Source organism: Heloderma suspectum, chromosome 2, assembly GCF_057233095.1.
Source record: "Heloderma suspectum isolate Gila_16-S chromosome 2, 16-S_ref, whole genome shotgun sequence".
Taxonomy (NCBI): Eukaryota; Metazoa; Chordata; class Lepidosauria; order Squamata; family Helodermatidae; genus Heloderma; species Heloderma suspectum.
The window spans coordinates 344,862,194-344,885,881 of record NC_139459.1 but is presented as its reverse complement, the minus strand read 5'-3'; the positions used below and the strand labels follow the sequence as shown (position 1 = coordinate 344,885,881).

Genomic DNA, 23,688 nt, shown 5'->3' with positions numbered 1-23,688 from the left:
CCCACCACAGGCACTGTTGAGCTGTATAGCAGCGGTGGGGAACCTTGTTTATGTCAAAGTTCGACCATATTATTTCGGTCAAAACCTGTTGGGGTCCATGTTCCAGCAGTGGGCATGGACATAGCCAAAAGTGAGCGGAGTTACAGATGTGAATCTTAGCAATTGTGTGTGTGTGGCGGCAGGGTGGGGGTGGGGGAAATATTTGCATCCAGGCATTCTCCTTTCCTATCTTGTGTAACGCTCCCTCCTTCAGCTTTGTAGTTGGGGGACAGAGTGGAATGGAAGACTCAGAGTAGGGCCAGTGTGGGAGTCTGGCCTGGGGAAAATCTGGAGGTCCACACTGAAAGGCCAGGAGGTCTGCATTTGGCCCATAGGTCAGAGGTTCCCAATCCTGCTGTACAACATGGGAAAGGAAGGCAGAAGTACAGACCTGACTGCATGCCTTAGCTGGGACATAGGTCTCCTGTTTCTGTCCAGGGGTACCGCAGACTCTTGCCTTGCTGCCCATGCTCCGTGGAGCATATTGATTGCCTATAGCATGCATGACCTCTCACATCTCTCCTGCATAATTATTGGGAGTCCTGTGACTGAACTACTACAGCTCTTTCTCCAATATTAAGAGAATTTGGAATTTACAACTGGTGCAGAATGCTGCTGGTAGGGTGTTATCGGGGCCCACTATATATAAAACTGTTTGAACTTCACTGGCTCCTGTTTTGTTTCTGAGCCCAATTCAAAGTGCCAGTCATGACCTTTAAAGCCTTAAATCAGCCTTCCCCAGCCTGGTGCCCTCCAGATGTTTTGGATTTCAGCTCCCATCCACCCCAGCCAGCATGGCCAATGGTCAGGAATTCTGGAAGTTATAGTCCAAAAGATCTGGAGGGCACCAGGGTGGGGAAGGCTGCCTTGAATGGTTTGGTCCAGTGTTGTTTAAAGGATCACTTCCTCCCATATGAGCCTGCTGGCACATTGAGATCTTCAGACAAATCTGAGGTTAGTGAGTATTAGGATGGCCACTAACGCATCACCAAGAAAGGGGAGAAAAGATGATACATATGTGGGAAAAGTTTGCTCAGTCTGCTGCCCAGGCGCTAACTGTTGATGGACAACCTCAATGCCCCGCTCTCCTTTCTAATGCTTATTTATCACAGAATCATGGAGTTGGAAGGGACCATTTAGACCATTAAGTTCAACCCGCCACTCAGTGCAGGAATCCAGCTTCAAACATGCCAGACAGATAGCTGTCCAGTCTCTGCTTTAATACCTCCAGCAACGGAGAGCCCACCACCTCTCACGGCAGTTGGTTCCATTGCCCCTCAGAGCAGTCTCTCTGATAAGTTTTTTTCCTGATGTTCAACCAAGATCTGTCCCCCCCACCCCGTAACTTAAGCCCATTATTTTGTGTCCTACAGTCTTGGATGACAGAGAACAAGTTGTGGACCACTTCTGCCTTTAGTGCTATCATATCCCTGCTCAGTCTTCTCATCTCAAGGCTAAACATACCGAGAGTGGCTCAGAGGTCATAGGATTTTTTGGAGTTCCCCTTCTGTAGTGTGTTTAACACCAGAAGAATCAGAGTCATAGAATAGTAGGGTTGGAAGGGGCCTACAAGACCATCGATTCCAACCCCCTGCTCAGTGCAGGAATTCAAGTCAGAGCATCCCTGACAGATGGCTGTCCAGCCTCATCTTGAATGCCTCCAGTGTGGGAGAGCCCACCACCTCCCTAGGGAATTGGTTGCATAGTCGTATTGCTCTAACAGTCAGGAAGTTTTTCCGGATGTTCAGCCGGAACTTGCACAACCTCTCTTATTGGTTGAGCTGCTCCTGCCAGTCAGAAGATGTTCACTCCAACCCCCATCCTGACCAAGAAGTATGTTCTGTGAAGTGATTTTTACTGGTGGGACACTCTGTCATGGAGCCCTCCATGGACCAAATCGCAGCAAAGCTGATTCCTTTTAAAATATACGGTACTCCTCCATTCACTTCTCCTTCCGTTGTCATGGAAACACAGTCCCTGAATGTTGGGGCCCTGTTCTCAGGGAAAGAGTGATTTATCTCCTAGCCTAGATGCTTTGAGCACCTTCTAGAAGGCAGGATTGTCTCCCAGCTTGGAGGGCTATATAAGCTGGTGCTAAGAGCAAACCAGTTTGGTCTCGCTCAAAGGAGAAACGTGCACAGTCAGGTTGAAGAAGATTGTTGGACTGTAAAGGGGCATCTTGTGTACTGTAGGGACCCCAGAGCACAGCCAGCTGTGAGAAAGGCCTTCTTCTGTTGGCTGACAAGACATGTGAGCTATCTCTGCATTTCTTTCTACATCCATTTATCACCTATGTATAATCAATAAACTATTAATCTGATGCATCTATGGCTTTGTTTCATTTGACTAAAACCTAAAAAGATCAAAATTCCAAAACCTTTACACCTTCTGAGGCTGAAGACAGTGCTATGACCTCAGAAGGGGAAACCTGAATGGGGATTGTGTCCCCCCGCCCCCAGCAGTGCCATGGAAAGAACCGTAGTGGTTTCCTCACCCAAGGTTTGAGCTCTGACCTCAGAAGCGGATGCAAATGAGGGGGAAGGGGGCGGGGAGAGGAGAGGAGAGGAGGTCCTGACAATTTGTAGAATTCTGAAGCCTCCCAGCTCCAATCCTTTCCCCACAGTTCCAAAGCGCATCTAGTGAGAAAAGCAACCGAAAAGAGAACGGAGAGGCGAAGATTGCTTCCTTCCGTGCTCCTTCTGTTCTGCCAGGCATCTGACAGCAGAGCGTTGGATTTTTGGAACACTCCAACATCGGAGTGCTTCTTCGGTAAGCATAGGGTTGCACGTTAATAATAACAGAAACGTCTTTCCTTCTGACACACCTTTCCAGAGAATTTTCAAAGCAATGTACAGGAAAGTGCATAAAACCAAACTCAGTGAAACCACAGCAGCAGCATCAAGAAAAACAAAACTACTCAACAGCAAGCTACAAACCAGCTCATAAGCCACATGCTAACCAAAAGAGAAAAGTTTTCACACATCTCCTAAAAGCAGGCAGAGACTGTCAGTGCTCCCAGATGGAGAGCTCCTTGCACTACTGCTCAGGAGGCCCTGAGTAGCTGTTCCATCTTTTTTCTTATAACGGATTTTCCATGGTACGAAAAAAGTTGTAAGAAATGGTGGGAAAACACGGGTAGGTTATGAATGGAAGACAATGGGCTTCTTCACATGGAGCTTTTATCCTGCTATTGAGATTGGTTACTCATGGAAGTTTGTGGATCCTTTAGATGATGTCGCTAACCTCCAGGGTGTTTCCTGCACTAAACGACCTTTATTCCCTTTTTTAAAAGATCAGAGATATCTGATGAGCTATCAAAGTACAGCATTTGAGTTCTGTTTGAGTTCCGTCTGTGAAAAGAGGAAAACCCTCAATAAGAGGAGCTAGACCAAATAAAGATATGGAAAACTCAGATAAGGGGGGAAAGAGGAGGTGGAAGGAAGCACGTGTAAAAAGGGAGTCCTTCATGAACCTGCATTTAAAATGGAGGCAGAAAGCCCCTTTTTAAATGCAGGATTTTAGGCTGGTGTAGAGATGCTCAACAATGTCTGAACTGCCCATAAAATTCTGTGAATGAGGCAGGGGGTGATGTGATAAAAACATCATCTGGAAGTACCCTGACTCAGGGGAATTTCATCTGGAAAACAATTCCAGAGGTTCAATGCAGAAAGAGTGAGAGATGGTGATGGTTTTAGGCTGCCTTCCCATCAATCTGATACCCCAAATAGACAGGACCTGAAGTCAAGCCTTCTTTGTAGATCTTAATAACTGGAATTAATTCATATGGGTGAAGACACATGCCAAAAGATATATCTGTCCCAGACCATGTAGGGCTTTATACTTGTATAAGTAATAACTGGCACCTTGAATTGTGCTTGAAAACCCACAGGAAGACAATGAGAGAACAGTATACTTTAAAATAGTTGTTACGGTCAATTTCCAGCTCAGCAGGAAATTCAGTGGTGCAGCAAAGTAATTTTAGACCCTCGATTTAATGGTCTTTCTGGCGTGGGGCTTTACGCAGCTTTACAATTGTAAAGCACATAACTAACATTATCTTCTTTCACCCACTCCCACCATTCTATGGTTTACATGTTCCTAATATGTTAGAGTAAACCCCCACCCCACAAAAAACACCCATTTTGTTTTTTTAAGATACAAAACGCAAAAGTGTACATACTCAGAAATAATAACACAATAATACAATAAAATGAAACAATAACACAATAATAACCACAGGAATAACATGGCCTTTGCTTCTACTGCCCTGATGCTAAGAACATTTACCTCACAATAAGCACCATTTTATTGTAGATAACAAAAATATTTTTAAAGTCAAAATCTTAAAATGAGCATCTGTAACCATGTACATGTGCAGCTGGCTGCCCCGTGACTATAAATACCAAAGGATGATGCAACCTGTGTCCATCCCAGTGCGCCCCAGTATGCTCACGCCAGCCCAAGCGCTGACACTGGGCCTGTTTTCCCCTGTTCCCATCACTTCCTGTTCTCTCGGGAGTCATTTGGGGGCTACCTGGGCTGTGGGGCCCTGGATCTCAGCCCCAAGGTCCAGCCCTAGCTGAACCACTGAGCAGGGGCGTTGCTAGGTTCTTAAAAGATCCAGGCCCAGGCCCATAACACACATTTGCATATATATATGGGTATATATATATATATCCGTGTCTAAGCGCACCTCTAATATGTATATGTGTGTGTGTGTGGTGTGTGCATGTGGTGTGCTTGCGTGTGTGTATAGATTACATACATACATAGGAAGTCTGCATTGACCCTCCACCCACTTCAACTCAGACCCTGATTCAGCTTTTTGGAAAACATCCGGCTTCTGCTCGGGCCAATTTGTGCTCAGCACCTAACCTGAGTCAAGGTTTGGAAAAATGAGTCTTTATGCTACCTGTTGACTACCATTGGAAATTTTTTTAAAAACCTGTAACTTTTTCTCTTGGTCAGAACTGGATGATCATTCAGGCATAGTAGCCCCCTAGAAGGGGATTATACCTGCCCAATGTCAGAAAAATAGGTGCAGGGTTTATATTTTGATTTTCCTTTAAAGGGAACAGCCAATAACATTTTAATTTCTTGGAAGAATTGGATAAAAATTTCAGGATTCATTGCCCCATCAGAGGAGATCATGTCTGCCAAATTTCAGAATGATAGCCACAAGTAGGGGTGTACGAAACCTACTTACCCGTCCGCTGAAGGGGTCCATGGCGGGGGGAAGGCAATTTGTCCCTCCCCCCGGAAACCTCCCTGGCTGGCTCCGTTCCTGTGAGTACCCGGTGAGTCCACGGAGCTGCCGGCTGGGCCCGTCTGCAGCCGGACTTCTGGCTGCTGCCACGCAAATGGCGTCTGGCATAGTGGACGCCATTTGCGTCCCTGCTCTTTGCTGAGATAGGCTACATAAATATTTACATAGCCTATCATGGCCAAGGGCAGGGACGCAAATGGCATCCGCTACGCCGGATGCCATTTGCGTCCACAGCCCGGCAGCGGATGACTGCAGAACGAAGATGACGGACTGGCCGCCGCCAGGTAGGGTCCGTCCCGACAGGCCTTCGTGGGGTGGCGGGGGGGAGCAGTCCATTCTGCCGCGGACTCCAGGGGCCCGGGTTCTAAAGGATCTGGCATCATTGGAGTCCGTGGCGGATTTCTCCGCCATCCCTAGCCACAAGGGTTTTTGTGCAAGGGCGGCCTTGACATTTTGAGGTCTCCAAAAGAGGACATACTTCTCTCCTTATGTTCCTTGTGGACCATTGAAAATTACAGACAGCCTAGAGTTGTACTTAAGTAAGAAACCAGCAAAGTTTCAGAAGGATAGGTGCAGCAGTTCATGTGGAAGGGGAGTTCTCCAATTTGGGGAAGGGAGTGATTTGCCTTCCCCAATAGTTTTTTGGGTAAATTTGTATGAAAATGCACAGGTCATTAGAAGTGTCTCCCAGGCAAGAAACCTGCAAAGTTTCTGAAGGATATACATGCATGCAAATTTAGAATGACTAGAATTTATTTACATTTCACCAATGTTAGCTGCAGGGGAACATGGTTGGGAAGGTGCTATATTGCACTCATGTCCTGCTTGTGGGTTTCCAATGGGCATCTGGTAGGCCACTATATGAACAGAATGCTGGACTAGATGGACCTTGGTCTGATGCAGCATGGCTCTTCTTATGTTCTTAAATATAAAGTGCCTAAATATAGAGTGCCTCTGAGCATTTGCAGAATGTTTTTCTTTCACCACTGAGCACTTACAGTCTCCCCCTACCAATTTTATTCCCCTCTATGCTGCCATCCCTCCTCATCCTACCATCCTCCAGCAACTCTTCATAAAAACAGATGTCTTGTTTTGTGCAACTCTCCTCTACCTCCTCCTTGTTATGCACAAGCTGTCAATGTATCTTCCTCCCCATAACTTCATTTGTGCCAAGACTTCACCAGGTTTCAGCCAATGAGTCTGTTTCAAAACTAGGGCTCATTTATGGAGAATACATACATCTATATAGATGTACTGCCACAAAAGTTATAATTGCAGTTTTCACAGAGCTACTAGGGGGGAAGCCTTATGGAGACAGAAAAAGAGGTTTCCTAGTCAAAAAAGCATTTTATATTAAGCTGTCTAGGAGCACCCCACCCTTTTTTTCTTTCTCCCTGCAGAACACTTGTGTTTATGCTTAAAACTTACTACAAGCTTACCTGCAATCTGCCCCATCACCCTGGACATATTTAGAAAGCTGTTAAAGTTTTCCCTCAAAACTATGCTCACCCCTTAACATGACTTTTGAGATGGAGAAGACACAGATCAAGCAAGGGACTACATAGAACTGTCAGGATCCAACTACTACCCTCCCACACACTTTTGTTAGAGAGTTTTGTGTTAGTCTTACTTAACAGCACCCCTCTTTCTTTCTTTTTTTCTTTTTGCAGAGCACTTGTTTTTATATTTAAAACCTACTATAAGCTTAGGGGCCGCGGTGGCTAGACACATTTAAAATTCTGCTAGGGTTTCCCCAAAAATATGCTCACCCCTGTAAAGTGACTTTGCATCATTAATTCCCATTTTGAGATGTATAAGCTACCCCGCAGATCATCAGGGTTATATTATTCAAAGTGCAGCAGCCTTTTATTTTCCCGTTGGGAAAAAGTAAGCATTTTATAAAAAGCAGAAAAACAAAAGCTGCATTATTTCAGATCTGAAGCAAAAGAATCCTTTTACAAGAAGCTGATTATCTAGATCCATTTCAGTCGGGCTTCAGGCCTGGGCATGGGACAGAAACGACCTTGGTCGCCTTGGTGGATGATATGAGGAGGGCTCTGGATAGGGGCGAATGCGCCTTCCTCATTCTCCTCGACCTCTCAGCAGCTTTTACCATTGACCACAGTATCCTCCTGGACCGCCTGGAGGGGTTGGGCATTGGAGACACCGTATTGCGATGGTTCCGGTCCTTCCTCTCCGGCAGGTACCAGAGGGTAGCACTGGGAGAGGAGGTTTTGGACCTTTGACCGCTCACTTGTGGGGTGCCACAGGGTTCCATCCTCTCCCCGATGCTATTTAACATCTACGTGAAGCCTCTGGGGGCTATCATCAGGAGGTTTGGGGTGCGGTGTCATCAATATGCGGATGACACACAGCTCTACCTCTCGTTCAAATCTTCACCAAGGTTGGCCGTAGAATCCCTGTCCAAATGTCTGGAGACGGTGAGTGGCTGGATGGGGAGGAATAAGCTGAAGCTCAACTCTGACAAGACCGAGGTACTTTTGGTGGGAGACAAGAGGAGGTTGGGGTAGGGATGTCAGAGAATTTCTCCACGAATCTCAGGGAGGCCGAATGCTAGCGCATTTGGCCCCTTGAAACTGGTGGAGAAACGGTCCGCCCCCCCCGCCCCCCCCGGGACGGGACTTACCTTGTTCGAATGTCAGTGGCAGTGGCGGCTCCGGCGGTGGCGCGGCGGCGGCGGCCGGTCTTCCAACTGGCCGCCGCTGCCGCCACCATTTCCAAGTAAACAAACAAACAAACAAACGTGATAGGCTACGTAAAGATTTACATAGCCTATCACGACTAGATTTTTAAAAAACACCGTGATAGGCTACGTAAATGTTTACGTAGCCTATCACGGCTGACTTTGGAAAAAAAAAAGCGCGTACGCAAATGGCAGCGCCCATGGGTGCCGCCATTTGCATTCCTTATTTTGGCACATGTAGTCTACGTAAACATTTACGTAGACTACGGCAAAAATAAGGGGAACGCTATTTGCATTCCCCTTCTTTTCGCCGTAGTCTACGTAAATGTTTACGTAGACTACACGTGCCAAAATAAGGAACGCAAATGGCGGCACCCATGGGCGCTGCCATTTGTGTACGCGCTTTTTTTTTTTCAAAGTCAGCCATGATAGGCTACATAAACATTTATGTAGCCTATCACGGCTGACTGCAGGGACGCAAACGGCGGCAGCTACGGCCGCCGCCATTTGCGTCCCAGCAGGAGAGGAGGTTTCGCGGCTGGAGGGATGGGGCGCCTCCCCCCTGGCCAGAATTTTGGGGGGGAGGGACGGGGCGCCTCCCCCCCGGCCAGAATTTCGGTGGGAGGGATAGAGCGCCTCCCCCCCACCGCAAAGCAAGCTTCGGGATCAGGTAAGGGACTTTCGTCCATCCCTAGGCTGGGGGATGTTGACCTGGTGTTGAATGGGGCTGCCCTTGAAAGACCAGGTCCACAGCCTGGAGGTCATTTTAGACTCCCAGCTGTCCATGGAGGCTCAGGTGTCAGCTTTGAGCCGGACAGCGCTGTACCAACTCCATCTGATACGGTGGCTGCGCCCCTACCTTCCCGACCATCTGCTCCCATCGGTAGTAGATGCCTTGGTCTCCTCTCATTTAGACTACTGTAATGCACTCTACGGGGGGTTACCCTTGAAGACAGTTCGGAAGCTGCAGCTGGTACAGAACACAGCGGCTCGCCTGATTACAGGCAGCTGCCGGTGAGATCACATCACTCCAGTGCTGAAGGAGTTGCACTGGTTACCAGTTGTTTTCTGGGCCAAATTCATGGTGTTTCTTTTGACCTTTAAAACCCTATATGGTTCCGGCCCAGCCTATCTTAAGGAGCCCCTCCAGCAACACCAGACGGGCCGCTTAACAAGATCAGCCTTGGATGACCTTCTCTCTGTCCCATCAGCCAGGACAGCTAGGCTGGTGAGGACGAGCGAGAGGGCCTTCTCTGTGGTGGCCCCCACTCTGTGGAACTCCCTCCCTAGGGAACTCTGCCATGCCCCCTCTTTAATGAGCTTCTGCCACACATTAAAAACGTGGTTGTTCAGGCAGGCATTCAGGGTGGGTTAGGGTATTTTTTATGATGTTTTTAATGTAGAATTTTATTGTTTTAACTGTTTTGTTGTACATCGCCCAGAGTGGCTGGGTGACCAGCCAGATGGGTGATTAATAAATTTAGGAAATAAATAAATAAAAATAAAACAGCAACTCGGTAAGGAAGACAAAATTAAGCATTTTGTAAAAACCATAAAAATAAATGTCACAGGGGTTACAACAGCCCCTCAAGGTAGACATGCTTTAAACACCGCTAAGATTTTGTAAAATGAAATAAAAAATCAGGGGAGGGGGAGAATCAAGAGGTGCTGTTTAGCAAGAGTTGGGATAGGGAGACTAAAATTGAAATAAATTCTCATTTTAAATGTGCTTTGCCTGTTTTGCTTGTAAACTAGCTGTTAGCAGTATGGTAAATTTAGTAATCCAAGCATCTGATCCTGGAGATTGTGGAGTTCCCTAATTCCTGAGAGACAGAAGATTTTGCAATAGCTGTTATGTACATAGGAAACAAAAGTGACATTTTAATTAATAAAAATAGACGGCATGCAGCCCATCTATTTATATGTAGGGGAAAATTGTACTGTGTAGAACAATGCAACTGGTGCTTGGAGACTCTGATTAGCAAGTCAGAGTTGGGTGGGGTTTGCAGGCTTTTATATATACGTAAAATAGAGAAGATCCTGCTTCATTCAGTAAACAATACTGAATGAAGTAACTCCAGTAGCTATGCTTTAAGCCTATCAACTGTGTTCATGGGTGCCTGGGAGGTGGATATAGTGGTAAAGTTGAAGTGGGGAAAGTAAGCATTTTTGTAAGAATCACAAGGGTTGCAACAACTCTGTAAGGTAGACAAAATTAAGTATTTTGTAAAAATCAGAAAATAAAGGTTACAAGGGTTACAACAACCCTCAAGGTGGACATGCTTTAAGTTTGCTGGGACCAAGCTTCACTCTCTGTGTATTCTTAAAAGGAGGGCAATAAGCATAGAAATCACAAAGGCTGCCAAGCAAAGCCTATTACAAACATCCTGTGCTGTAATCCAATCATCACCCCCTGTGTATTCCAAAAGGTGGGGGTATATGCTGGTAGAGTTGACCGGCAGGACTTCCAAAGGTGGGACTTCCGGCTAGGGTGGGACATCTGCTCTCCCAAAGGGGACGGGGCACCTGTCACTTTTGAAAAAGGGGCGTGGTTTAGAGTTTGATGAGAGATACCGACTTTCACTACTTAGGCACTGTACTGAGCCTGCCATGCTCACAACTCAGGTCTTATTTCTGAGTATACATGCAGAGCATCAAGGTGCAAACCTCCCTGCAAAAGTAACTCATGCTGGAATGCTATGCACACTTTCCTGAGGGTAAGCCTCATTAAACATAATGGGGTTTCTGAGTAGACATACATAGGATTGTATAAATGAGCAGTATTTATCTTCCCTCCACTTAAAAAAACAAACCCCAAACTCCTATTTTTATTAAAGCTTTCTGTTCATGGGAACATAGGAAGCTGCCTTATACTGCGTCAGACCCTGGGTCCATCTAGCACAGAATTGTTGACATTGACTGGCAGCAGCAGCTCTCCAGAGTTTCAGGCAGGGTTCTTTCCTAGCCTTGGGGACTGAACCTGGGGCCTTCTGCATGCCAAGCGTATGCTCTGCCACTGAGCTACGGCCCTTCCTATTGCTGGATAATGGCAACTGACAAACAAAACAGCCCCAGATTTGTTTCTCTGCAATCATGTGAACGCATTTTTCTCAAAGTCTTGAGTGAGAAGGAGAAAACCCAACCCTCTTGTCTGTTTGTATAAAGTCAAATACAGTTCAGAACTTCTCTTGCCCACTGAAGAGAATTCTCTTTAAGAATTCCCCAAGATATGCTCTGGGTGAAATAAAGAAGAGAAAGAAAGAACAGGATAGGGGAGGGAAGAAGAAAAGAAGAATGGTGATTGGAAATGTGTGTGGGGGTGGGGGGTAGAGAGAATTCCCTAAGCCAAGTGGCTCCTTTCAGAGAGGTGGTACTTCAGAGGAATGTAGGAGGCTGTGCAGGGTTTGCAAGACTTGCACATACTTAAATGAACTTTATGAGGTGAGGTGTCTGAGGGTTTTTTCTAGCTTTTTTAAAACTGTAGAACCAATTTAAAAGCCCCAGCAGTTTCTCAATCATGACGCCACATAGTCCTAACTCTTCCTTTGGGATTATTTGAGTCCTACAGCTATTTATTTATTATTTTATTTTTATTTATTACATTTATATCCCGCCTTTTTTCCTCCAAGGAACTCAAGGCGGTGTACATACTCCTCCTCTCCATTTTATCCTCACAACAACAACCCTGTGAGGTGGGTTGGGCTGAGAGTCTGTGACTGGCCCAAAGTCACCCAGTGAGCTTCCATGGCCGAGTGGGGACTAGAACCCGGATCTCCCAACTCCCAGTCCAAAAGAAGTTTGTGGAGGCTGATTGGATCCTTTGCTGTACTGAAGCTACTAAACTTCTGCAGAAGCCAAAGGTTCCAGTTTGGGGCAGTAAAATCAGGTGCTGTGTGGAATACCAGTATTTCACATGGAGCTCTTTCTTCCCTCCCTTCTCCCTCTTCAAAATTTAATTGCAAGCAAGCTGCCAACAGTGGGCATGTAAGAGCAGAAAAGTAGGGGGAGAGGTGTTTTTTGCACCTCCAAAAAAACCTACACCAGAGATTAAGGATAGTGACCTCCTAATAGTCACCTTTGTTGTTGTTGTTGTTCAGTCGTTCAGTCGTGTCCGACTCTTCGTGACCCCATGGACCATAGCACGCCAGGCCTTCCTTTCCTGCGCTCTCTCCTGGAGCGTGCTCAAGTTCATATTCATTGCATAATAGTCACCTTAAACACCTTCTAATTAGGATCTCTAATCTACTAGGTGACTTGGCAGTTTTTACTTATTGTTTTAATCTTTGAGAAAAGGAAACTTTACACATGGCTAGCACAAAAGCCACTGGACCTAGCTGTCTGAAATTTGGCAGGTTCAGTCAGCTTCATAGGGGCTGCCAGGTTAATTCCATGCATGATGTGGAAGCACAAAAATATATATATATAGCTCTTTGATTTGACAGATTTTCTTGAAAATAGCAAATTTTACCTGTGACTAGCATAAAAGCCACTTGACCTAACTGCCTGAAATTTGGCAGATTCTGTCATCTATATAGGGGCTGCCAGATCCCCAAACTCTATGCACTGATGTGGAAGTACACAGAATATATAGCTCTTTGCTTTGACAGATTTTCTTGAAAATAGCAAACTGTACCTGTGACTAGCACAAAATCCACTGGACCTAACTGCCTGAAATTGGGCAAGTTCAATCAGCTCCATGGGGCCTATCAGGTCTCCAAGCGTCATGTACTTATCATACAAAATAAAAAAGTTATGGCCGTTTCTGTTTTCCAATGCAAGTCAATGGGAAAATGTAAAAATAAAAATAGCAATTAGAACAGCTCAAAAGATCGGGGGTACAGCTCAAAAAAATATCTGGGGGCCGTGCCCAGATGTGCCCTTAATGACACCCCTGTCACTGAGAAAATTCATAGGAGTCAAAGACACACACTGAAACAGTATCAAGTTATTGGCTGGGGAGCAGAGCTGAGGAACCACTGTGATTCCTGCAAGATCCCATACTTGAGCCAGATTGCTTAGCGGTCCTTTGCTTTTCCAGAATGTGCATGAGGTAGAAATACAATAATAATTATATGAAATATACATGGAGAGGTAATGCTCCATTCCTTTACATGTCAATCTGTGAGCAAGATTGACTACTACACCTTGATTAAAATGTGTAGGGCCACCGTGGGCCTGATACGGCCTACAGGATGCCTACAGGCAGTTCCTCTTCTCTTCTGCATCAGGAGGAGAGGATGGAAGAAGTCTTATTACCACACTTCTGATGAAACATTCAAAGAGGAGCTTGTTTTGGGGAAACAGACAAACTTGAAATGCAGAAACACCTGCTTGTTCCACCTACGCAAGTCCTTTTGTGGACATTCCTTCAGAAACATGGTAAGAGGCCTTTGCATCCTGTGCCACCATGTCCTTTGTATGTCTCAAGTTGTTCCAAGTGAGGCTGAGAGGCATCAAACAGCATCTTTCAGAAAACTGGCCATCTTTCTCAGCCCCCTATTCCCACAGACAGAAAGTTCAGGAGAATGCCCTGAAATAAATTCAACTTACCTGGCTGCTGAACAGAGCCTACATTTCTTTTGGATAGGGTATCTTCTGCTAGCTTTATATCTGCATAGACTATGGCTGCATCCATGGCGAACTGAAACACTGAGGAGTGAGTCTATGTATAAATCAAAAAGGGTTTTTTTTTACACCCACATAGTTTTGCGGAAATGTTACTGATCATGTTATCTTGCTTACATATCACCTCCACATTATCTGAGTGTAGTTAAAAAACTATCCTTCTGCCCTAAGTACAGTTGTGGTTATAGTTATCTGTGCTCAAAAGAGGTGGGGGAAAAAAAAGTCAAAGAACATTGCTGTAATCAAATGAGCTCCTTTGTGGGTGTACTGTAGATAGCAATGCAGCTGTGGGGCAGGGGGATGCTGTTGCAGTAAAAAGGCAACTCAGTGCAAGGGGATTCTGCTGAAGTAAAAAGGAAACCAACATAAAAAGCCCACAACCTTATTTTACCTGTGTGTATTTTCAGATCATGGCCAGTAGCTTTAACAAGTGAGACCTGCAACAAAATGTTGCAGTGTGGAGTGCTCCTGTTCAGGAATCCAGACAGCCGTGACCTCTCCCAGGGCACTCTATTCCATTCCCTCTCCCCTCTGCATTTCTGGTTTCCCCCACTTTTAATAGCCAGCCAGGATTCTGCGGTTACTCACTGAGCATGTCCTCACTGGGCTGTTTTGGGCCTGCCTCCCTGGAAATATAGGGAATTATACCATTATATAACTTCAGTTTTTTGACGGAAAAATAGTTCAGCAACCTCTTAAACAACACCAATTTCTTTGTCAGGCACTGGAGTTCAGAACTAAGATACGCTTTCTTGATTATGGACACAACCAGAGGGCCCCGTAGCAACTTCCAGATGTGCAAAGTGGCTTCCGAAGTTGCTGAGGTGTTGCTGCTGCTGCTTTTTAACAGATTTTGGTTTATTTATTTACTGCATTGATATGCTGCATGTTCTTAAATCAGTAGTAGCCCTGTGTTCCACTTGAGAAGCCACTTCCGCAGCATAGCAAAGTGTAAAAAATGGTGTAGCACAACACAAATAATTGGTGTTAGAAGGGGGCAGCAGAAAAGGCAGAGCGATATGTGACGGAAGTTGTCTTTCTGAGCATCTGTACAGCAGCCTAAAATCCTGCATTTAAAACGGGGCTTTCTGCTTCTGTTTTAAATGCAGGATCACAACTGACTCCCTTTACATGCGCTCCCTTTCCCCCTCCCCTTCCCCCCTCTTCTCCCCGTATCTGAGTCTTCCAGTATCTTTCATTGATCTCACTCCTCTTCTTGCCGCTTTCCCTCTTTTCACGGAGGAAACTGAAGCAGAACACAACAGGGGTAATTTGATAGCTCATTATCTGCGATCTATTTAAAAACGGAACAAAGGGCATTTAGTGCAGGAGATGCCTTGGAGGGTCATGGCATCATGTAAAGACCCTGCAAACTTCTGTGACGGAGCAATCTCAATCACAGGATAAAAGCCCGGAGTGAAGGAGTCCATTGTTACCGCTTGATTCTCAAGAACTAGGGACTTTTTGTCCTTCAGGAAGAAAGCAAAAGTCATTCTTCCATGTCAACATCCAATTTATTTGTTTGTTTGTTCGTTTGTTTATTTAATTATTTGATTTCTTAATCGCCCATCTGGCCGGTCACTCTGGGCGATGTACAACAATACAAACAGTTTTAAAACAATAAAATTTTACATTAAAACATCATATTTCTAAAAGTACCTTAACCCACCCCAAACGCCTGCCTGAACAACCACATTTTTAATGTGTGGCGGAAGCTCATTAAAGAGGGGGCATGGCGGAGTTCCCTAGGGAGGCAGTTCCACAGAGTGGGGGCCACCACAGAGAAGGCCCTCTCCCTCATCCTCACTAGCCTAGCTGTCCTGGCTGATGGGACAGAGAGAAGGCCATCTGAGGCTGATCTCGTTGAGCAGCCTGGCTGGTGCTGCTGGAGGCACTCCTTGAGATAGGCTCGGCCAGAACCATATAGGGTTTTAAAGGTCAAAACCAACACCTTAAATTTGGCCCAGAAAATTTAAGGTGTTGGTTTTGACCTTTAAAACCAACACCTTAAATTTTCTTATGATGGCCTTTTTCTTATTTTCCTATGATGGCCCAATCCATTTACACCTCAATGGAGGCAGTATGTGCCATCCAACGTAGCCATGGTTTTCCAGAACACAAATTTGTCCTGTATGTGGAACAGCACATTGCACATGCTGGGGAGGCTCTGTGAGCAGAAAGCAGCTGTTAAGGATTATGTTTTAGAGAATCAGTGTCCAACATTCTATGTCAAACCAGATCAGTGCGTACTGATGCAGGGCCTGGTTGACATAGTAAGGGTCTTTGATGAATGCACAACCCTACTTAGCACAGAGAATGCTACACTTGGCCAAGTTCTACCCCGGCTAAAGATTATAGAGGGAGTTCTGGACTTTCTAACCACAGCAAAAATACCCATTTCATTTATTACATTTCTATACTTCCCAATAGCCAAAGCTATCTGGGCAGTTTACAAAGATTCAAAACCTTAAAAATACAATATTGTACATAATATAAAGACTGTTTACATACAAACATATAAACAGATCACACACACCCCCTAATAATTTTTACAATCAACTATAAGAAGTCTCTAGTCCCTCACCCGTTTTCTAAATTTCTTCTACAGGAGATTTCTGCCAATGTACACATCCTGTTGATGGGGAGGGATATACAGTACATTGCTGCTTTATTCCTTGAACCAAGGTTCAACGACAGCATGAGGAAGGAACTGCTGCAAAAAATTGGACCGCGACTTCCTCAGTTTACATGACCATATAACTGAAAAAAATCATAGAATGCTACGAGAAGAAGACCGTTCAAATAGGAAACTCTCAGGCTGTGCCAGATGATGGATTGCAGAGTGACAGTACTTCCTGCCCTGAAGAGAACAGCTGCAGCAGCAACAGCACACCCAATTTCAACAACAGGAATACCGAGGCGTACTCCTCTTCATGTACTCCTCGCTGGCAATGGAACCAGGCGTTACAGCACAGGATAAGAGTGCACAAAGACACAGGCCAGATGCTGGTTATGGGGAGATGTGGCTGAGCAGGAACTGGAGCTGGTTCCATTGTAAATGGATTGGGCCATCATAAGTAGTTTGTTTATTCTAGGTGGGGATGTTGGAGAAATCCGCAATGGAACCAAATGAGTTCGGATTTTCATGAATCTGGCCTGCAGATTCTGCAGTGGACCAGCTTTTCCCCTGTCAGGCGAATTCTGCAGACCAATTTTCTAACCCTCCCAAATTTTGCACAAATTGAAGACAACATAAAAAATAGGAAAAATAAAATCACACTATGCCAGCTGGAGGCATTATCTGTCACTATACATCCCATGGTTAGATTTAGTGGAGTGAACCAGTCTTGAACAACTTCGCCAAGGGTTGGTGGGTTGTTGTTTTTTTGTCAATGTTATCTGCTGTGCGAGTCTCTGAAAACATAGTGAAGGTCAAAGTGGCTGTTTGTCTAGCCAATCTAGAGTTCTCATCTGCAGAAACCCACTGTGTGGTCAACCACAGATATGACTTTGTTTTCTTTTCCATGTGTCACTAGTGATATGCGCACTGCCTCCAACTGCACATTTCAAATGATGATTGAGTTGCCTTCCAGTTTTAGAAGCAAAGGTGGAATGGCTGTTTCACTACTATAGAGGCGAGTAGGAGCCTCCCAGTGAGGGCACAGTTCTTTCACAAAATCCAGACAGGCCTCCTCTTGCACTGTGGAGAAGGGCAGCATGCACCCAGCAATGTGCTCTGTCAGCTCACGGTTCAGCCTTGCTGCCTGGACACTGTCTGAAGGGAATTTCTGTGTTAGCATGAGGCATTTTTCCACTGACAACCTGTCCCTTTTCTGGTGAGTTGCCTTCTGTGTGCTCCCCCAAAGTCTTAGTAGTGTTTGCTACCTGGTCCTTGTGAGATGACATGAAGAAGCCAGTTCTGCTATGTTCTTTGTTGCTGGGACTTGCATTTATTGTCTTTTGGTACAAGGAGGGTGCACCTCCATGTGTCACAGCATGGCAGAGGTGCCCATTCATCCACAGCCACCCTCCTTTCCTAGGCACACATGATCCCAGCAAACAGTGGAATTCACAGCATACCTGTCATTCTCATCAGCGCCACACATAAGAGGTCACTCTCCCACCATCTTTTTGTTACTGGTTGATGGGAGTAGCAGCTGCACAAAGAACTCTGGTTTGCTCATCTGTGCCTGCTGAGGGTGGTGACTGAACCCAAGGTTCTCAGTTGCTCAGACTCGGGAATTCTGTGCACAGACCTTGTGGAACTGGTGTTCACAGGCTCAGGAGCAGTGGAAATGCAAGCCCTTCCAACTTGTACATCTGTTGTGGAATCAAATACTGGCCTATATGCTTCAATGTTATTGGCACTATTGCCCTCCAGGGAAAAGTCATATGGGGGTTCTCCTGTATCTCTCTCTCTCCCTCTCTCTCTCTGTTAGACAGCATGCTCATGCATGGTCCTATAAATAACCCATCAGTGCTGTGGGATGGTTGACTGACGCTGGCATCACTGTCATGATCATCCTTTGGAATTATATAAACATTGTGCTGTGGCCACTGATTCTCTGTGGCCCCAGTGCCATCATAGCCAACAAGTGGTGTAAGTGTTCCACATGCTGCCATAACAATTCCACTCAAGTCCTCCCTGTAGACCAGCGATCCCCAAATGGCACTTGTGGGCACCATGGCACCTGTGAACACCTCCAGTGGTGCCCTTGAAAGGGTCCCCAATGTGGTGCCTGTGGGCACCCATAGGACTTTTTAATTTTCCCCCATTTTTTAAATATAGGTACATGGATTTGTTTATATCCGCAGCAATGAATATATATGAAATGCATACAGCAGTCTAGCAATTATACATAGGCTTCAACAAAATCAGACCAAATATCCAAATGAGTATCCATTTGAAGATAGCATCTATACGCCACCCATTCAAATACTGAAAGCATTGTAAGGTTCTCAATCCATTGCATTATAGGAGATGAGTGTTTATCTTTCCAATGTTGTAATATCAGTCTTTTAGCTGTCAAAAGGGCACGGAGAATCAATTTACGCTTACGTTTGTTAATTTCCATGAAGCAGGTAAATAATTTAAAAGAGCTTGTACATCAGTGAATATTAAAGACTGTTCCAGCACAAAATTATGTGTAATAACCTCCCCTCAAATGAAACAAGTACTGGACATTGCCAAAATGTATGTTTAAAAGAAGCATTAGCTATATTGCACCGCCAGCAATTAGCTGAATTAGACAATCCCTTATCAAAGAGATGTTGCGGTGTTCAATAGATACAAAAGTTTTTGCTGAATAAGACGCAGCCTAAGATCCATAGATGGGACAGGCAGATGTCAGAGTGGTGTTCCACTGATTAGGCATTTTGTGGTGGTGCCCAGAGCAGTTTCTCTAACTCCCAAATGTGTCCCCCTACAACCGGGGTCTGCTAAAAGGCTGGGGACCCCTGCTGTAGACATCCTCAGTATGTTAATCACTAAGGATGGAATTTGGCACTGCTTAAAATGGAGGTTAAGTGAGGTCATTAAGATGGCTACTGGTACATTCTATTCATCATGCTCTGGATGAACACAAACAATGCCTGAAAAAAAAGATCAAGTGAATGTGTGTTAGCAACTTAATAGTGCAGCAAATTGGCAGTAGACCACAGCAGGAGTGTCACACCCACTGCCAAAGTAATCCCGATTGACCTTATTACGTTGCCTTTTTGGAAGAGGATAGCAAATCTGGTAACTAAACAGGTTGTGTTGCATTTGCATCTACTCTTATGTAATTTCAGTGATTGCAGTACAACCAAACAGCGCCTATTAGGAATTAGAGTGACTGCACTGAGATGAAGAAATGCCCCCCTCTTCCTCCTAATGGATATGCTGCACTGTGCACACATAGAAAATATAAGTGGAACTGAAAAGAGTGAATATAAAGTGAATATAAATATAAATAAATAAGTATATAAATAAATAAGTAATAAGTATATAAATATAAGTGAATCTTCAAAGATTCAACAGGAACGACCGCCATGGGCAGAACCACAGTGGACCACACTCAGGCTGACACATCATCACCGTAGACACGACGAGGTTGAAAATGCAATTCAGTGCACCACATTTAATATGTGGATGGAGAGGGAAGCGTACAGGACATGATTCCACCCTCACTCACCCCCCCCATTATATTTATGTGTGAAATTTGTGTCTTTATTCAAAAAGACTTTCTGAGTCTGTTCTACTTATGGGTGGTTGTACAGCGATGGTATTATCAAGCTCTATTTATTACTTTACTAGAAGTAGAAAAAAAAGGTGTCCAACGCTCTATTCGAAGCTGCCATCATACTGTCGTGATGGGCTTTCACCACATCCTGAATATGCTGTTTTATTGTTGCTAATCCAACAACACTCTTTCCGTGAATATGTGACACTAATGGCAAAAGCAGCATAATCTGAGACACTGGGGGCAGACATTAGTCAATCAATGTAATAAAAAATGATCACACCTTTTGGGGCCATTCTGCAAGCGAAAGGATCGCATCATTGCAGCAAAAGCAGGGGGAGGCTGTTCAATCGCTTGCAAAAGCAGTGAATGAGCAACACATTAACTGCCAAGGAGTGCCAACAATTAAGGGAGTGATACAGATCATCATGCGAAGAGAAAACTCCCTGGAAAAGACCCTGATGCTGGGAAAGACTGAAGGCAAAAGGAGAAGGGGACGGCAGAGGATGAGATGGCTAGATAGCATCACGGATGCAATGAATATGAACTTGAGCACGCTCCGGGAGAGAGCGCAGGACAGGAAGGCCTGGCGTGCTATGGTCCATGGGGTCACGAAGAGTCGGACACGACTGAACGACTGAACAACAACAACAACAACAACAACAGATCATCACCCAGCCAGCTGAATACTAAAAAATCAACAGCTGCAGCCTGAATTAGATAACAAAGGTCATGTCTCAGACAGTATCTGTGGATCATTATCCGCTTCCACGAACACCATGTTGCCTTGCACACACTCAGCATGCAAATGATGAGCACAGCGCATAATAAAAAGAGTGCTACATGTGGAGACTGAAAAGAGAGATCAGTGAAGTACTACTGGAGGGTGGGGGGGAGTTGTGTCTTTTAAGAAATGGTGGATGTATTTGTGTATTACTAAATAAAAGTAGCATATACATTTCTGTAATTTTCCAGAATGGTGTAAGTATTACCATATGTCAAGTAACTTTTGTTGTTGTTGTTCAGTCGTTAAGTTGTGTCCGACTCTTCGTGACCGCATGGACCAGAGCACGCCAGGCCTTCCTGTCCTCTGCTCGGTCCTGGAGTGTGCTCAAATTCGTATTCATTGCATCGGTGATGCTATCTAGCCATCTCATCCTCTGCTGTCCCCTTCTCCTTCTGCCTTCAATCTTTCCCAGCATCAGGGTCTTTTCCAGGGAGTTTTCTCTTCGCATTAGGTGGCCAAAGTATTTGAGCTTCAGCTTCAGTATCTGTCCTTCCAATGAGCAGTCAGGGTTGATTTCCTTGAGGATTGACTGATTGGACCTCCTTGCAGTCCAGGAGACTCATAAGAGTCTTCTCCAGCACCATAGTTCAAAGGCATCAATTCTTCGGTGCTCATCCTTCTTTACAGTCCAGCTCTCACAGCCATACCTTGCTACTGGGAAAACCATAGCTTTGATTATACGAACCTTTGTCGGCAAGGAGATGTCTCTGCTTCTTACTATGCTGTCTGGGTTTGCCATAGCTTTCCTCCCAAGGAGCAAGCGTCTTTTAATTTCATGGCTACAGTCACCGTCTGCAGTGATCTTGGAGCACAAGAAAATAACATCTGCCACTGCTTCCATTTCTTCCCCTTAGTAATTTTTGTACTTTCCAACAAATAAATTTGTGGAAATTTTGGAAAAGTGAAAAACAACCAGGAATTCCACATGACTTGCAGAGGCTGGTCCACCCGGAAACAGACCGGCTTCGTCAAGTTGGTCAGACTCACAGAAATCTGAACTCATTTCAATCTGTTTTGGATTCCTCTGACATGCCTAGGGATGAGAGCCTAAACAAGGCTAAAAATATGATTTTATCAGCTAATTAATGGTCATCTGCAGGCCAAATTCAGCCCATGCTGCACCACCGTTTGCCAGAAGTGGGGGGATCTGAGCCTATGCAAGTTTAAGACACTCACACTGAGTTTTTTTTAGTGCAATTGTCATTCTTTGGTCATGGTTTTTCCCACATGCTTTACACGACGTTGTTGCCCTGCAGCTGTTGTCCCGCCTCTTCCCCCAGGTTTCCCCGTGTTATTTCTTAACAGGGAAATGCAGTATTTTCTCAAGCAGCACCATCAAACCACCACCTCCTGCCCATGTACTTCTGCCATAGCGCAATGAGCCGCTTTTTTGTGGGTGGTTGTTTGGAGCACGGTTATCATGACAATGCCTGTGACAACGACGGGCTGGGAGTGTCACCCTGCCTCGCCTGCGCCCTTTGGCTTCTTTGCCATTCTTCTGTTAGTTGCCTGCAGAGCCCAACGTGGTGGGAGTCTGCAACCCTGGTAGAGTGGCTTTGCTGCCTCTCCTCTATTACTCCTTCTTGCCTGCTCCCACTGCCACCCCAGCAGCACTCTGCAATAGATCGGGGGATTGCTCTGCTCTGCAAGTGTTGCCTGGAGAGCTTTTTACCCTTTCTATCCAATCCCTATGTACAAGTGTAACCCCTTTCCATTCAATCCCCTCCCCCAGGGTATATACAAATGAGAAAAGAGGTACTGCGTGCTTTTAGAAGGACAATATTGACTTGTGCATTTGGGCAGCGGCAGGGGGGACTACCAAAGCTGCCAAGCTTCAGCACTTCACAATGGGATCGGGAGATCGCTCTGCTCCGCAAGTGCTGCCTGGAAAACTTTTAACCCTTTCTATTCAATAACACGTGCAGCTGCTTGTTTTGGGGTGTCAGGAGCTCCTTGGCGGCCTCTTTCAGTCTAAGCCAGTAGCCAAGTCCAGACACAGACAAAGGGATTCTTTTCAAAGCTTTATTCCTTTTACAACTTAACAACTCTACTATCAGCGACTAGCTATGAGCAGCAGAGTACCTATGCCCTGAGTTGGAACAGTTGGTCCCCGTTTGAAGGAGAATCACTGGCAGAACCTGAATTTATGGGCTAGGGAGAGTCCCTCCCCTTTTCCCTTGGATCCTCTGGGTGCAACCGTTGCTTGTGCGCCAACCGGGCACTACGCCTCCTTTCCGCGCCCTCCATTTGGCGCCGCTCCCTGAATCGGCGTTGTGCGTCCAGCAAGCCCGCTTTCCACACTCTCTCACTCCCAGGACTGCTATCTATGTCAGGAATGCCGGCGGGAGGAATCTCTGCCCACTGTTGGCCCTGGGTGGGATGAGCGCGCTCCTCTCCCATGAGCGGCTGCTCCACCTCAGAATCAGAACTACTCTGGGATTCTATGGGCTCAGTGTCCACCCTGACATGGGGTGGTGGTGGGGAGCAGACTTCCAACGTTGCATAGGTGCTGTGGAATAAAGTGGCTGAGGTAGGGATCAGAGGCAGCGGAAGTGAAAAGGGGAGGCAAGGAAGTTGAAATGAAAAAGTTCATGCCAAGAGTGGGGAGGGGCTACCCCAGAGGGAGTGGACAGTGGAGCATACAATCCTGCTAACATCCAATAACATTCTGCCAGGTTCCACCCACCAGTGTAAATGGCAGGTAGTATTATGCAGTAAAGAAAAACTAGCTGTGTAAAGAGCCCATTTAAAATCCCTCAGAGGATCTGGAAGAAGAAGGGTGGTAAATCATGGGATAAAAGCATCGTGTGGAGAAGCCCTTCTTTTCTCAGCTAAGTCAGTAGTGGTCATCTGCGCTCCAGATTTGGCCGATGAGGCATCCATTACCTATTAGTAGTTTTAACTAGCAAACTTGTCCACTGTTTCCAACTGAGTTGTAAAACTGATTGCATCACTAGGTAGGTGTTGTTGTAAATTCATTTGCATAATTGCATTAGATTGGCACTCACAGGAACTTTAAGGAACTCCCAGTTCCTCTTCCAAAGAC

General features: G+C 45.5%; 1 protein-coding gene across 1 annotated transcript in view; it reads right to left on the bottom strand.

Annotated features, from left to right (window-relative positions):
* The window catches only part of LOC146355328 (killer cell lectin-like receptor subfamily B member 1B allele C), a 33,026-nt gene extending 16,781 nt beyond the window's left edge, over positions 1-16,245 (bottom strand). Inside the window, exons 1-2 of the mRNA XM_084830466.1 lie at positions 16,219-16,245; positions 13,560-13,671 (exon numbers count right to left, since the gene is read on the bottom strand). Of these exons, the coding sequence (XP_084686592.1) occupies positions 13,560-13,644 (85 nt within the window). The 5' untranslated portion in view covers positions 13,645-13,671; positions 16,219-16,245. The remainder of the gene's footprint in view (positions 1-13,559; positions 13,672-16,218) is intronic.
* Between the last annotated feature and the right edge of the window lie 7,443 nt (positions 16,246-23,688).